Here is a 15,180-nt window from a genome sequence, read left to right on the forward strand (position 1 = left end):
CTATTACAGGATGACTCAGATAACTTTTATTATTTTTATAATTTCAATATAATGTTGTGGAATAAAAAAATTCACGTATTTGAAAATAATGACAGTAGTCCTTTTGCCTAACAATATATCTTGTGGTTAATATATTGAGTAGCTTCATAATTTACTTAATATATTATTGTGGAGTATAAAAATTAATGTATGTAACAATAGATTTTCCACAGGTTTCATATATATTTTGAAGTTTTCTTGTTAATAAGTGGTTTTAAGTATCATATGATATGATTTTAACCTATCCCAAGTTCTTAAAGTAAATTTAATCACAGCGAAGAAATTTGTATTTAATCCGATTTCATATCGCTTTTACTTCGTATAATATAATATAATAAAAAATTGATATAAGTAAAATTAGTTATACCCACGTGTGTAAATACGTCTTCTAAATATGGCATCTTCGTTTTTGCGAATTTCCGCATAACAGCTGCTAAATTGTTTGTTTTCATTTGCCGCTAAATGTAGCGTTCGAGAATAATAAAGAGAAAGACAGAGATGGCAGAACTATTTCTATGATTCTTCGAAGAATAATTGAGTCTTGTAAGTTTTAATTTTGTACGATTTTATGTTAAACTAAAATAAAAATATGAGAACTGTTAAACGTGGTGCTTTTATTGTTTTGGAAGGATGTGATCGAAGTGGAAAATCGTCACAAAGCCGGTTGTTGTGTAAGTTGTAAATAAATAATAATTAGTAAATTACATAGTTCATTCATATTTGCAGACGAATTTCTAAGCAGTAACGGCTACCCAGCAAAGCACATGCATTTTCCTAGCCGCACTACGGAAATTGGCAGCACAATAAATTCATACTTGAAAAATTCCAAAGAATTGAATGATCAAGTAATTCATTTGCTGTTTTCCGCTAATCGTTGGGAGTTTCTTAAAGAAATGCAGGATTTACTAAATGCGGGCACTACTTTGGTTGTTGATAGATATTCATATTCCGGTGTGGCATACAGTGTTGCAAAAGGTGAAATGATGAAATAGTTGACGTCTAATAATGTAACAAGTATATTATATATTCAATTGCATACTTAAGGCATGGATTTCAATTGGTGCATGGCTCCAGAGCAAGGACTTTTACGACCAGATGCTGTATTCTACTTAAAAGCGCCAATTGAGCATCTAATTCAACGTGGTGATTTTGGCGGAGAAAGGTATGAAATATTAAATTTTAGAGTTTTAATTTAATTGATTGCATTTATTGATACAGATATGAAAAGAGAGAATTTCAGTCTAAAGTGGCCAGTGTGTTCGATCGCCTTTGTGAGGAGCAAACAGAGTTGTGGCATACAATCGATGCGAGTGAATCGCAAGCAGTGGTATTTGAAAATATTCGCTTAAAAGCTATGGAAATTATAAGGCAGGCTAAACATGAACCATTGCGTTTACTATGACTTACTGTGCTCCTATTTAAATGTTTTTAATCTAATCGATAAGCACAAAGCGTTTTGTTTGTACTTAATATTAATTTTGTAAAGCACTTCAAAAGTATACTGACATCACATTTCAAATATATTAATATGTAAAATTGGAAAAAAGTTGTCTGGAAGGTTCTTGCTTGTGTTATGATAGAATAGTGAAATATGGAATTAGTTCGCACATTTACACGGATCTTTATGATATATAACAATAAGACATTCAAATTTAAAAAATCTCTTCGGATAAATTTAAGCCCTAACATAATTCCCTTGAAATTGGTTGGATCCTGTACTATGACGAAAATACCATATCTAAGCAACGTTCATAGAATGCAAGATTACAACTTTGAAGGCTGGAGAAGATATGTTTGATGACGAGGTTGGTTCAAAATCGTTGGTTGCCATAGTCTTTTTAATATGTTTATGTGCTTTTGTCTTTAAAACCGCTTAAAATATTAATTATAAAAAGCTATAAACGCATAAAATACTTGTAAGCAATTAATAATAATTTGTATCGGTTATGTTATGAGGTAGTTTTTCATTTAAAAAACTTAATTTAGTCAATTGAAGTCAATATTTCAATATAAAATCGAGTTTTAATTTCACAAAAATTTTATACACATAGTAACTCTAATTGCCTGATGACATTTGAAAAAATTACATATCCGTTATACCTAAAATTTGTAAATTCGTGGCGGGCGCGTACTGTTAATAAAAAACGAACGTGAAAACGATTTCTACACTTTTTTTTTATAATAACAAGTGCCTTTGTGAAGTGGTGGAAGCTTAAATTTTGCAAAAATTGCTTTTAAAAATTCTAAACGAGGAAGAAGTACACAGTGGTTTGTTGTTAGCCAAGATATGGACAAAATTCGTGTGAGTGATCTAAATGTTATGAAGAATTTTAAATATCAAAATTTCGCACAACTATGCCAAACTTAAGGCAGACGAAACTGACATAATGTAAAATTTTGAATAATAGGATATTAATGACACTGTTTTTGTATAAGTACACCACAGAAATACTTTTTCCTCTTACGCTTTCCTTTTACATTTTCTAAGATTTCCCTAAAATGAAAGTTTAAAAATACTTTGGGTTGTTTATTGCAGCGTAAAGGGTAGTCAAAATTCAAGATTTTGCTTCAAAAATTTTAAAGTGAATGCTGTCAAAGAATATATCCTACTCAAATTGGGTAAGATTCACATATATAGTTATATTTAAGTATATAAAGCTCTGTTTGTATTTGGTGGGATCAAAAGTGCGTGTGTATTAAGAGCTTCTAAAACCGGGTGAAACCATTAATGGGAAACGCTGCCGACTACAGCGAATCAATTTGAAGTGAGCGATTGCCAAAAAACGCCCGCACTTTACGATTAGACACGAGATAAAATCTTTCATTCGCCTTATAGACATACCTTGCCTCTTCTGACACTATCCATTTGCTCTAAACGATGCAGATTGGGCTCACTGGAATACGGTTCACATCAGAACAGGGTATCGAAAATTGGCTAGATTCATTGTTGGCCGTAAACCTGACATTTTTTTTGAGATAGAATCCACAAATTGCCGAAAAGACGTGGGAATAATATAGCTTCAAATGGGCAATGCTTTGAGTAATACTTTTTTTTTATACACGTTTCTCTTAAATATGGTAAACGTTCAAATTAAAAAAAAAAAAACCCTTCTGAATATAGTTACACACTATATATTTTCTTTCAAAAAAAAAAAAGTAACGGGACGAAACCACCGTAACCTCTATTTGTGCCATTCTTGCATAATTTTTAGGTTCCCCAACAGATCTTAAGAAGGAATGCGCTCAATCATAAAAATATTGACTTTATTGATTTTTTATTGACTAGAAATCTAAACACACACATACATATTTATACATAAATAAAAAATTTGTTCCTTTATTGCAAACTAAATTTATGCTACGTATTTATTTGTACGGTACTTTCAATTACATAATTAGCACTGGTTCCTATTTTATGCGTTTAAAATCACTTTACGAAATTAGATAGCTCTCGTTGTCATTAGCGTCGTCAGCAAACAAGTAAGTCGTCATCAATAAAAAAAAAAAATGCCTCAATTGTACTCAAAGGCCTCAAAGCCAACGCCATTGGTATTCCCATTACGACGCAATCCATTGATACCGAACAGTTCAGCTTGTTGCGGCTGTATCTGACGATAGCCCTCGCCCTGTTCATAATCGGCATTTGCCTGCACATTCGCATACGCGCCAAAACGCTTCTGCGCCTCATGGTAGGCTGCGATATCGCCATTGTCATGCTTTGGCCACATACATTCACAACCCGAGGGCACAATGCGTATTTCCGACTCCCAACACTCGTCACTGGATGCTTTATTGCGTCTTATCAGGTGAATGGTGCGATTCAGTTGGATGCAGGAGAAGCCCGCCTCTGAGCAAATCTGTGAATTGAGAGCAAAATTAATGAGTTTGATTTGGTGTTGCTTACAATTGGTGAAACTTACGCGATTTTTTCTCAACTCATAGCTATGTGCTGGTGTATAATGTGCGCACGTGACTTCTATATAATTACTGGGGCGATATTCGTAGCCGGAAGTCTCGAGCGGTATCGCGATGCGTTTTGTGGGGCACAGCGACTGATAAGTGATCTGCAGAAAGAATAATAATTTTATTAAAACAAGTTGGTTTTTTTTTTTGGTATTTAGTATACTCACCGATTTGGTATGATCTGGCTTATGGCGCGCCATACGTTTGCGCACATTCTGTATGCCATAAGGCAGACCCAAATCGAGCTCCTCTTCATTCTCAGAATCCCCAGCACTTTGATCGATGGACAGCGCTGCTGAACGGCGCGCAAATTTCGTTTGATGGTAGCTCTTCGCGCTGAAAGTTGCAAGCGTTACAGCGAAATAGTTAATTAATCAAAGCGACATGCCACTTACATTTCGTTCTGGGCACACATACCACTATGCTGGGACTCGCCATTCGATACTTCGTAATCGCTGCGCAAATTTCTCTTAACATCTTTGTTGTTCGCTGCGTTATGTATACGCGCTGCATGCTGATATGCACCAAATATTTCATTTAAATCAGATTTCTTCTTTGTTGCCACTTTCTCCGTTGCCTCTTCCGGTGTTGGTGGAAAATCGTCGAGCGCTGAGTCGTGCTTGTGACTGGCTTTCGCTTGGGATTCTTTGATGCTTGTTTTTCCAATGCTTGCAATTCCATTTTGTAATCGTTGCTGCTGTTGTTGTTGCAAATAATCACTGTATGCCATATTGTTGTTATTGTTATAATTTAAATCATAAGCTCTGTGCTGATGATTATCAGCAAAGTATTTATACTTGGCTCGTTCGTACCGGAGTTGTTGTTGCTTTAGTCGTTGTCGCGCTGCCACAAAGGGATTATTGTTGTCATCAGCGCTGTTTTGAATGTAATCATCATTGCCGACGGGACGTAAGGTGACGACTCGCGAAATGCATAACGACGTCGAAACAATGACGAAAAGCACCTGGAATGTGTGGGAAAGTAATGGGTGAATTTTGTTGTGCACAGAAAAGTATGAATACATTTTTAAAAATATTTTAAAATTAATATTGTGTAATCATTACACAATACGGCTACTACTACTCTTTTTGAGTATTGGACGAACCAATTTTTTTCTGAGTTTGAGTCTTCAGTAAAAAAGTAATTTCTCTGTTTTTCTGTATTTTTCAATATTTTCTAAAATCGAATGCTTTCGAAGTTTTTTTTTTTTTTAATTATTATATGTATGCGTTCATAGGAAAATCAAATTAAAGGCTCCACCCACGTTTTTCTTTCATTCCAACATTTTGCCTGTCAAGCCTATGTAAGAGATGTTATAAGATTTCAAAGACAAGCCAATACTTTTGAAACAAGAAATTTTACTTTTTTAAGATCCGTCTTTGACCTCTATATATACATTTTTTATAGCTATAACCTAAAGCTAAAGTATTAGATTTCTGAGATATGTATTTTGAGGTTATGTTACATATGAAAGATTGTTAAAATTTTAAATGACGATTTTTTACCATGAAAAATATTTGAACTAAGAGTTTGCTTGAAATTTTGTGTTTTCAATGAATGGCGAAGGGCCTGAAGTCATCGGAAACTTGCCTTATGCCGCGTCGAAAAAGTTAAAGAAACAGTGCTTGAAAAACGTGGCGTTGGGATCAGGGAGATACTAAAGGATCTCAAAATGTCTTATGGATCGACTTTACACTACTATGAAGTGTGTCAATGTCAATGACTATTACCAAAAGATCAGACTTTTGCAAAAACGACGTTAGTTAGAGGTCGCAAAAGAGATGCTTGACAAAGTATTGTAGCTGAATGCATTATTACTGCTGACAATACGAAATTTTATGAGTATAACGTCGAAACTGTTTAACAATCTAGTGAGTATGGAAAATTGGATTATGCATTGGGATTCTTATATTGGTTTAGGAGCCTAGTTTGAAGGCGATAATAAAGATTTGATTTTGCGTAAAAAAAAGTGAAAGTATAATGTTTTTAACAGCTTTTATTTGAATACTGTTAAGTGTCGATGTTCTATGATTGAATCTCAGAAGAGAGTGAAATGTTAGACTTCGAATTGCTCTAGAAATAACTTAATTACAATTGAACTTATGCTAGCTTTAGTGAATCGCTATGTTAAGTTTAAGGATGTCTACTATGTGGTGATATGAGAAGAGTTCAATTTAAGAGCGTAGAGGAATATTTGGCGAAGGAAATAAAGCAAAAAATAATAATAAAATTAATTAACAAAAAGGTCGAGCTTTTAGAGAAAAATGGTCAAAGCTTCCCTCAAAAATTTACATATAACAAATTTATTGAATTGTATATTTTGCGGTGACTCTTTTTTTTTTATTAAACTCGATTATATTTCTTTATGATACGAGAATCTGCGAAGGAGAAACGAACTATATCCTTAGAAACGATAATAAAATACTTAAATTTAAGTGTAAATATATGTAAATATAATATAATGCACAATACATACACAGGTAACCACGTTTTATATAAATATACGCATATATACATATATATATATATACATATATGAATGCATATTTTTCAGTGTAACGAGTTGTGGAAACTTTTACCTCAAATCGGATTACAATTTTCTTTTCAAAGGCTGTCAAGTGAAAGAAAAGACAAGTAACACGCAATTTCACATGCACGTACATACACATACAAGTAAACCATAGACAGTTAACACACAGCTAAACCCTTTTTTTGCGAAAAATTCCCAACTTTCCACAAATGCTCAACCGGGCGTATGAGTGACAACACGTGAATTTATGCTTGTATGCCTGCCGTGTACCCAAAAGTGACTTAAATTTCTTCTTGGCGATCAGATATACGATGCAAAAACTTTGCCAACACGCCTGTAATCGATGATTAAATATGTAAGTGCGGTCAAATCTTATAACCAACCATGAGAGGATTATGCGTAGCGACACTTTCGCACAAGATAGTGCACATAAGAATATGCATGGTGAAGGATTTCTTGGTAAGCTAACTATTTGTATTTTTCGCTTTGAAAACAATACTCTGCGTAAAGTCAATAAAAGTTGAGTTTTTTGGTTTTTATTTTTGCATGAGCGCCGACTTGCTAGCACGTATATCCTGATCAAATTCTGAGAATATTTTGGAATGTATATGCTTGTCACATAGTGGTGCACATATACACATACATAAATGCCTTGTGTAATACAATAATGAGATTATGGCGAAAAGTTGTTTCAACAACTTGCATGCAAAGTTTGAGGCGCGTATAAATTGTATTTCATGTAGTTGTTTAGAAAGTCATTGCAAGCGAAGAAAGCGGTTGCCTGAAGGTCGCGTGAATTGTGATAAATCTTCATCTAATTCGTTGTCCTCCTTTTAGGTAGGCTGCTGCGTGGTTTCTGATCTTATTTATGCTATCAAAGATGTTCCGAAAACAATTTCAAGTGTTTATTTAATTTTAATATTATATACTTTTATTTCTTAATGATATCACAACTTGCTTTTTAGATTATTGAGGGATCTCACAGATTAATTTTATTGTAGATACATCACAAACAAATTTCCTTTCTCTTTTTCTCTTTCTTTTGGCATATCGATATTTTTCTCACTCTATTTCTTTGCATTTCTCGCTCTTTCGGAAACGGAATACTATTGAATATAGCTGTCATACAAACTGGCCGATCAAAATTAAGTCCTTATATGGAAAACTTTTTTATTTGACGAGATACCCTCAACAAAATTGACATAGATTGTTGTCCAAGACATGGTGCTCAGGAATATATTCGCCAAAGAAGATCACACTTTTTTCTGGTTACTTAAATTTCAAATTAATATTCCCCAACACTACTTCAATTTTTTAAGCACAAAATCACAGCATCAACACCTAATCTGTGGCATTAAAGAAGAGCTTTAACCGAAATCTTTGCAAAGTTTCTACTAAAAATCTCCGCATTTAACTAAATCCTGTTTAGAAATATTTTGCCATGCCTGGTTGGTTGGTCGCACACGTCCTAATTTCGATATACTTGCTGCACAGCACTCACGTTTCATCTTCGTTACTTTTCTACGGTGTTAAGTAAGTTCTGCTGTAAAAAGTTATGTTGCGCATTAAGTTGAGATATTTGTCGAAATAAAAAACTAAAAACTAAGCTCAACTAACTTTGACAACAGTTGCTAGTTGGAGTGCTGCAACTTCAACCACTGGACAGAATAAAAACTTGCAAAAAAGATTAGCAGAAATAAAAAAATAATAATAATATACATAATAGCACTGCACAGTGGGGTGGTTTGTAAAAGTGATAGGGCAATTGGTGTTCTAACTAAAACCTAAAGTTATATAAACTTATAGCAGTGCTATCTAACAATCGTCCACAGTCGACTTCAAACTAATAGCACCCACCATTATTTAAATAATGAAATAATATTCAAAGGTAAATTATAAAGCATCAATAATCAAAGCGAATCAGTGTCAAAATTTGATTGAAACTGTAATTTAAATTTGTAATTATTTTAGTGCCTTGAATATGAACTAAAGGGCACAGGTCTTCTCAAAATAAATAAGATCATTCGCAAAATCATTCTCTATGCGGAACAGTCTAAAAGTCGATCTTAAAGTGTTAAATCCACTTGTGAATTTAAAGTTAATCAATCAAATAGTTTGGGAGGTATGAACGTATTTGTCAGAATTTTGTATTCGGTTCCCGAAACTTTAAACACATTTTTACGAAAGGCTGTTCTCAGAGGCGGTGAGGCAAATTTTATCGAAACGGCTTAGCCAATAAACTTGAAACTTTTACGAGACCTTCCGTATATCTAGGTTTAGGTAATGACTGAAGGGACAAGATTTTTGACAATATTTTCGATTTTTTACCATAATCTGAAGAGTAACTTTTTTGCCACAAAAACCAACTTTTATCGAAAAGCCGCCAATTCGTCAAAAAAAAAAGTTTTGACTAATCTTTTGATCATTATCTGTACTTATCTATAGTAATTAATATACATATTTTTTTGGGTTTTTGGATTTGAGATAATTTTAAGCAGAAAAATCTTTTCCATCGCCAGACACCATCTTTCATAGGTGCTCCTGGAGATCTGCTACGGCATCAAGTGAATCTAAAAGCTTTTAAAATGAGTCGCTGATATTTAATTAAACTACATTCAATTATGAAAATTTACATCTTTTATTTATTTTTATGAAATTAAATGCCTCTTAAAAAAATTCGCAAAAAATTCTTTCTTGACTTTTATGTGACTTAAAATTCTAAATTTTTATGAGTTCATTAAATCGGTAAAAAGTTTTTACTTTCTATAAAGCTTATGCTTAAGAGCGACCGCTTGAACTCAGACATTATTTCGATCTCTCTTTTCAACCAATCAACTAACCATAACAATCGTCTCATATATAACAGATTTTTTTAATATGGTCCTTAGTCGCTTCAGCCTTCTTCGGTTCTAATACTCTTGTATATAGAAGAAAGATATTTTTTATGAAATTCTTCGATAAATAAAATATACCTGTATAAAAAATGTATGGCATTCATGCAATTCTCTAATAAAAATGTAAATATTGTACTCAATATATCTAAAAATTGTAATCTAACTCTTTTAATTAGGCTTTTAGTGACTCATAACACTCATAAATTTGTTGCAACCAATTCCTGAAAAATAAACACTGTGCAGTTAAGCAAACTTAGACCGCACATAACATGCAAAATGTTTTGAAGTAGTAGTTGTTATTATTTCCCTGTGTTGTTTACTAACACAACGACCATTTCACCTAATTATGAGGTGATTTTTTTCACCTAATTCTCCCAGAGACAAATGCCTACAGGTCTCTGCTATACTTACGAAGTTAGTTTAGTTAGTTTGCATGCTCTGCCACTAGCATTACGGCATGCCTAGAATCCCTTAAATACCACAACAGCGTACAACATAGTTTGCCCAGAACTTTGCTTCTTATTGTGTTTTGTTGTAAATTTTTTTTTTTTTCAACTTTATTACAATCTTTCAATGTCTTCCTGCTTCACTGCTTTACGTCTTTCATATTGTACCGAATTTTAGTTGTTTCATTTTCTCTACTTTGTTCTGACATAACCCTCTTTAGGTTGTCAGCGTTGTTGGTCATTTTTAGTTAAGTCACATTTTCTTGCATCTCACCTTGTTTGGCGCTTACGAACTTGCATCATTTACCATTTTCCGACACTCAAACTTCGTTGATGTTGCCGCTGCACCACCGCGCTGCTTGGCCGAGAAAATCTGTGTGTGTATGTATTAACGCGTATATGTCACGCGCTCCTAACAATTCCGTGACCAATTAATGTCATAGCCTGTTTACGTTGCCACTTTACATATTATCGCACACTTTTGACGTTAACAGCATTTCATTTACAATCCAAACCGGAATAAGTAAAAAAATTGTCAAATAGAAAAAAAAAGTGAAGTCCTTTGGTCAGCATTTATTTTATAAAAGGTATTTTGCTTTGTCCGTTTGGTGATTCGGTTTGTTTTGTGATTTGCTGTGAGATGTTTTCTGTATTTGATTGTCACTCACGAAGAGGCAGAGAGAGGGAGTCCTGGTGGAGAGAATTGTTTAAATATTGGGTGGCTTGAATTGTAGACAATTTTGGAAAGTTTTAAAGCATAAACCGCTTGATTTTTAGAAAAACGTTATCGAAGTGCAAAACTCTCGCTCAAATGCGGTTAGGAATAGATTTTCAGAAGTAAAAAAAAAAAATTTCTGAGAAAAATTTAAAAATAACTAAATAGAAATTTTGAGAAATCACTAAAAATTTTAGAAAATAATCGAATTATCGGAATTGTCGGAAAAATGAAAGCTACATTCGATCATACAAAAAAATTGTTAAGATGTTCCCGAACCCGCCCGTTCTGGTCCCATGGTTTTAGCTATTTGAGTCAATCTCTATATCAATTAATAATTATATTGATAATTTGGAAATCATTCGGATGATAACATGTTTTATAAATTACTATAATTATTATAATTTCCCCAAACCTTCATTCGTAGGATATTAAATTTTATAAAAACAAGAAAAAACCGTATCTCCGATCTGAACACTGTATTTAGAAATTGATTTTGATCGGTCAGTTTGTATGGCATGTGTGTATGGCATGGAGTATATATAGTGTTCTGATATTGCCCGTTTCGACAAATGTGCAGCATTCTAGAGAGAAAAGGACGTGTGCAAAATTTCAGATCGATATCTCAAAAACTCAGAAATTAGTTCGCATGTATACAGAAAGACATGGCTAAGCTCATTATGCTGTTCATTTATACAAGTATATAATATTTATAATTTATAAGGTGTTATAAACATCGTGAAAAGCTTAATATACCTGAACAAGGGTTATAAAAAATTCCGGTGTGGCCAGGCGTATGAGTAACATGCTGGCGCCGTTGACTAAATGGATATGTTATTTGTATAAATATAACTTGAAAATTTTCAGAAAAGCTAGTGGACATAATAAGTACCCATTTTAAACTTGTTACAACAATAATATTTGGCTTTAGAAAAATTTAAATTTGTACTTAACTAATCTGCAGAGCTTATATAGGTACATAAATTATATATGTAATGCAGAGATGTGTGCATTCTTGTGAAAAATATGCAAAACATTCTTAAAAGGAATATTAAATAGTCACCACATTGCTTTTGCGTACACATATAATCATATATGCATTGATACACATTTCTCAGACTACAACCGCATAGCTCCAACCTTTATCGCCACAAATTTATACATTTGTAATTAGGTACATATTTGCATATATCGAATTCTCTGTGCATTGCTATTCACTAATATATTGTCTTGCTGTGCTATTTAACTTCATAATTGATTTATTGCCCCGTCATTGGCGCCGCCGTGACACAAAGGAACAAAACTCGACACTCCTCACCCATGGCGTTTGCATATCGTCTGTGCCTGCATGCTGACTGATTGACCGACTTGTTGATTCTTGCCGCAAGCTCAAGCGATGGCAACAATAGTAGCACTAAAAACAGTTTGACAGCTTTGCACTTGTCATCGACATCGACAGTATAACTCTCAGGAGCCGAACGGATTCGGTGCCATCATCAGCTTTGAACACATCAGCAACTTGTCGAATATTCAGGTGCAACTTGTCGATTTCGCATTGTCGCTGGCGTTTTTATGCGCGTTGCTCTTGAGCTTATGTGTCGACGCCAGCGGTCTGTGTGCGCGCGCGCGCGGTTTTGTGACATTTCGTGGCCGGACAAACGTGCGCTGGGATTTTCTGGATTGCGTGGCACGTCTGCGTATGCCACACGTGAGAGTATATGGCAGGCATATCAACTATGGCGGTTTAAAGTTTAGAGAAAATTTTAGGTATAAAATAGCAATGATTGTCTACAAACGAACTTTAAAAACAAATTTAAATAGTGTTGCCATATAATTTTTCACTATGACTTTTCGTTCTTATTTTGTTGCCTTTTGTATTCATATATGACAATAAGTTTAAGAAATCTTGAGCAGATTTATAATAAAAATCATATGTTAGGGTTGCCATAGATATATTTCATAAGATTTTTTATTCCAATTTTGTTACTAATTTTATTATATATATACATCTCGATTAGCTTTACGTCAAAATATGTTTTTTAGGGTTGCCATATAATTTTTCACTATGCTTTGGGCTCCTATTTGGTTGCTGATTTTTTTTATTAACAAAAATTTTAGAAATCTTTAGTAGATTTGTATCAACAGTTTTTTAGTTTAGGGTTGCCATGTATTTTGCACTATGATTTTAGGCAATTTATTAATTTTTGTAATAAATAAATTGTATTACAGGTGCTTTAAACCAATGCCAGATTGTTATGCAAATGTACAATTGCAAAATCATACTTCGAGTAAATAATTAAAAAGAAATTATTTTTAATTTTTTTCATTTAAAATGAAATCAATTCAATTGCTCTACATTTATAAATGACTTTGCAGAGAACTGTCATATCTATATACAAATAAATTAATTAACTTCATTTTTTATTCATGAAATTATGCTTTTAAGCCACATAAAGCACTGTTGACTTTACTTTATTATTAATATAAATTCATATATTTTATTGGAAATTAAAATAAACCATTTATTATTCAAGTTGAGTATTCACAAAATTTCACTCACTATTTGCAACAAACTATTTACTTTATTAAGTACTCCACTCAAGGCTTAAAATGTCAACACATTACATGCTTGTCACTTTTTATTAAACTGATTTATTTTATTATTAAATTTATCATAGCTCTTTTCACATATCAAATAATGCCAAACACAACCCTGGTCATGGCTGTCATTTGATGCAAAAATAAAAAATAAAAAAAAATGTGTGTCTTTGACCTCTGTCAGAGCAGATGAAAGTATCGCAGGCATTTGAGGGCTCAAAAGGTCAGTCAGTGGTTTGAAATGGAAATGGAAATAAATTTAATATCAAGTGTAAAAAAAGACTTATGAATAGCAAAAAAGATATATGAAGAGAAAATCAGAGCATAAAGCGCAAATAGTATATCGTTTTTATGCTTGTATGTGTGTGTTTGCTGGCAATAAAAGTTCTTGAAAATGTAAAAATTTGCCTAAAATATTTATTTGCTTTAAGGACATATAGCAAATATTATTGTTTGTCGCGACGTATGCACATTTTGCAAATTACCACTCGAATTTTTTCATATAAATGGCGCAACGAAAACAATTTTTTGCAGGCGCAAAAATTTTTGTGAATTATACCAAAAATGAAAAAGAAAAAAAAATTAGTTCAGCCTACGATTAAGCGACACACAACACTAAGCCACACATGCCACTGCATACATACATACAGATGTACAAACATATTTGCAGTGTATAATTCTAATTTATTGTCGAGTGGAAGAAAAAAGTCCATATATTTTTCAAAATATGTCATTGTTGTGTTTGCGCCGCCTTGCAGCCGCACAACTATGCTTGTGCTCGGTATTTGCGGGCTGCCATTTTAAATTGTTTCAATAGTTTGCTGACACACTTCACAGAACCCAACTTGCATGTAGGTATAGCACACATGTTTATACATTTTTATGTATGTAGGTGGGCAACCCTATATTGCTTACATCGTTTCACTAGGTTACTCATACGCCCCCGCACACAGCACTTGGGTTGTCACTCAAGCGTTGCTGTTGATTTGAATTTATTTTTATGTTATTGTTTTTGGTTTTTTTTGTTTTTTTTTTATTAAATAACAACACATTCAATACATCAACAAACAATAGCGAATAACGGTGCAAGCGCAACAAATAAAATGTAAAATATGTGAAAAATAAAAATCTGTGGAATTTTCATTTATTTGCTTTTTCCCCCTTCACTTTCACTTGCCTATTACAATTCTGCCACAACATGCAAGTCTGCGCCGCTTGCGTCACCACCAGCGTCGCCGTTGTTGCTTGTTTGATTTGAGATGAAAATATTTTTCTTGGCGTTTATTACATTGCTGCATCGCGGCAGTTCGTACGGCATGGCATACACATACATACATACATGTGCATGTAAGCACTTGCGCACAGCTGATACACATTTAACAGGCTTGGCACTCGACATGGCAGCACCGCGGCACCCCTGCGCCTAGCAACTAGGAACACACACATACACTCATACCGATCTATCCTTGTTAAGTTGTGCGTAAAATCGCAATAACAACAACAACATATAGCCACAAGGCCTGCCACACATATGGCGGTAGGCAAGCATGTGTTGTTGTGCACAACAACAACCAACAACCAATAACGAGCGCCTGGCATATCGCTGCGTGGCAGTGGCAACAAATTGAAAAGAAAATGAACTGTAAACCTTCATCAAGTATATTTCATAGACTAACCAGCACGCACTCACTACCGCCGCTAGGTGCGAAGCGCCACTCTCCATCCACATTTATGCCGTTGGCTAGTGTGACACGCGGCATTTAAATCTAGCTGGTAGCAGTAATATTCTGTGGGGAAATTCCACTAAAACGATTGTATTTTGTTAAAAATATATACATATTTCATTTGCTGCTTGGCGCTGAATAGCTGAGGGATCTATTGCCTATGACACCGTAAATTCTCATATTTCCTTGTACTTATCGAAAGGCATGCCAGTACACAGGTGTGTGTGTGTGTATGTATAGCTGCGTACACCTAAAAGTGCTGATTGCCGCA

At 33.9% G+C, this 15,180-nt stretch overlaps 2 protein-coding genes across 3 annotated transcripts in view; one reads left to right on the top strand and one right to left on the bottom strand.

Moving 5' to 3' along the window:
• Positions 1–503: 503 nt before the first annotated feature.
• Positions 504–2,199, top strand: LOC106627242 (uncharacterized). The gene is made up of 4 exons (XM_014247303.3): positions 504–710; positions 766–1,014; positions 1,084–1,201; positions 1,258–2,199. Exons 1-4 carry the CDS (start codon positions 629–631, stop codon positions 1,439–1,441), a joined length of 633 nt encoding a protein of 210 aa, XP_014102778.1. The 5' UTR covers positions 504–628; the 3' UTR covers positions 1,442–2,199.
• Positions 2,200–3,297: 1,098 nt separating this feature from the next.
• The window catches only part of LOC106627207 (uncharacterized), a 76,887-nt gene continuing 65,004 nt past the window's right edge, over positions 3,298–15,180 (bottom strand). For both annotated transcript variants that reach the window (XM_070107906.1, XM_014247258.3), the window contains exons 3-6: positions 4,398–4,966; positions 4,170–4,338; positions 3,960–4,103; positions 3,298–3,896 (exon numbers count right to left, since the gene is read on the bottom strand). In XM_070107906.1, the coding sequence (XP_069964007.1) occupies positions 3,552–3,896; positions 3,960–4,103; positions 4,170–4,338; positions 4,398–4,966 (1,227 nt within the window). In that variant the 3' untranslated portion in view covers positions 3,298–3,551. The remainder of the gene's footprint in view (positions 3,897–3,959; positions 4,104–4,169; positions 4,339–4,397; positions 4,967–15,180) is intronic.

This window comes from Bactrocera oleae, chromosome 4 (assembly GCF_042242935.1).
Source record: "Bactrocera oleae isolate idBacOlea1 chromosome 4, idBacOlea1, whole genome shotgun sequence".
In the NCBI taxonomy this organism is placed as follows: Eukaryota; Metazoa; Arthropoda; class Insecta; order Diptera; family Tephritidae; genus Bactrocera; species Bactrocera oleae.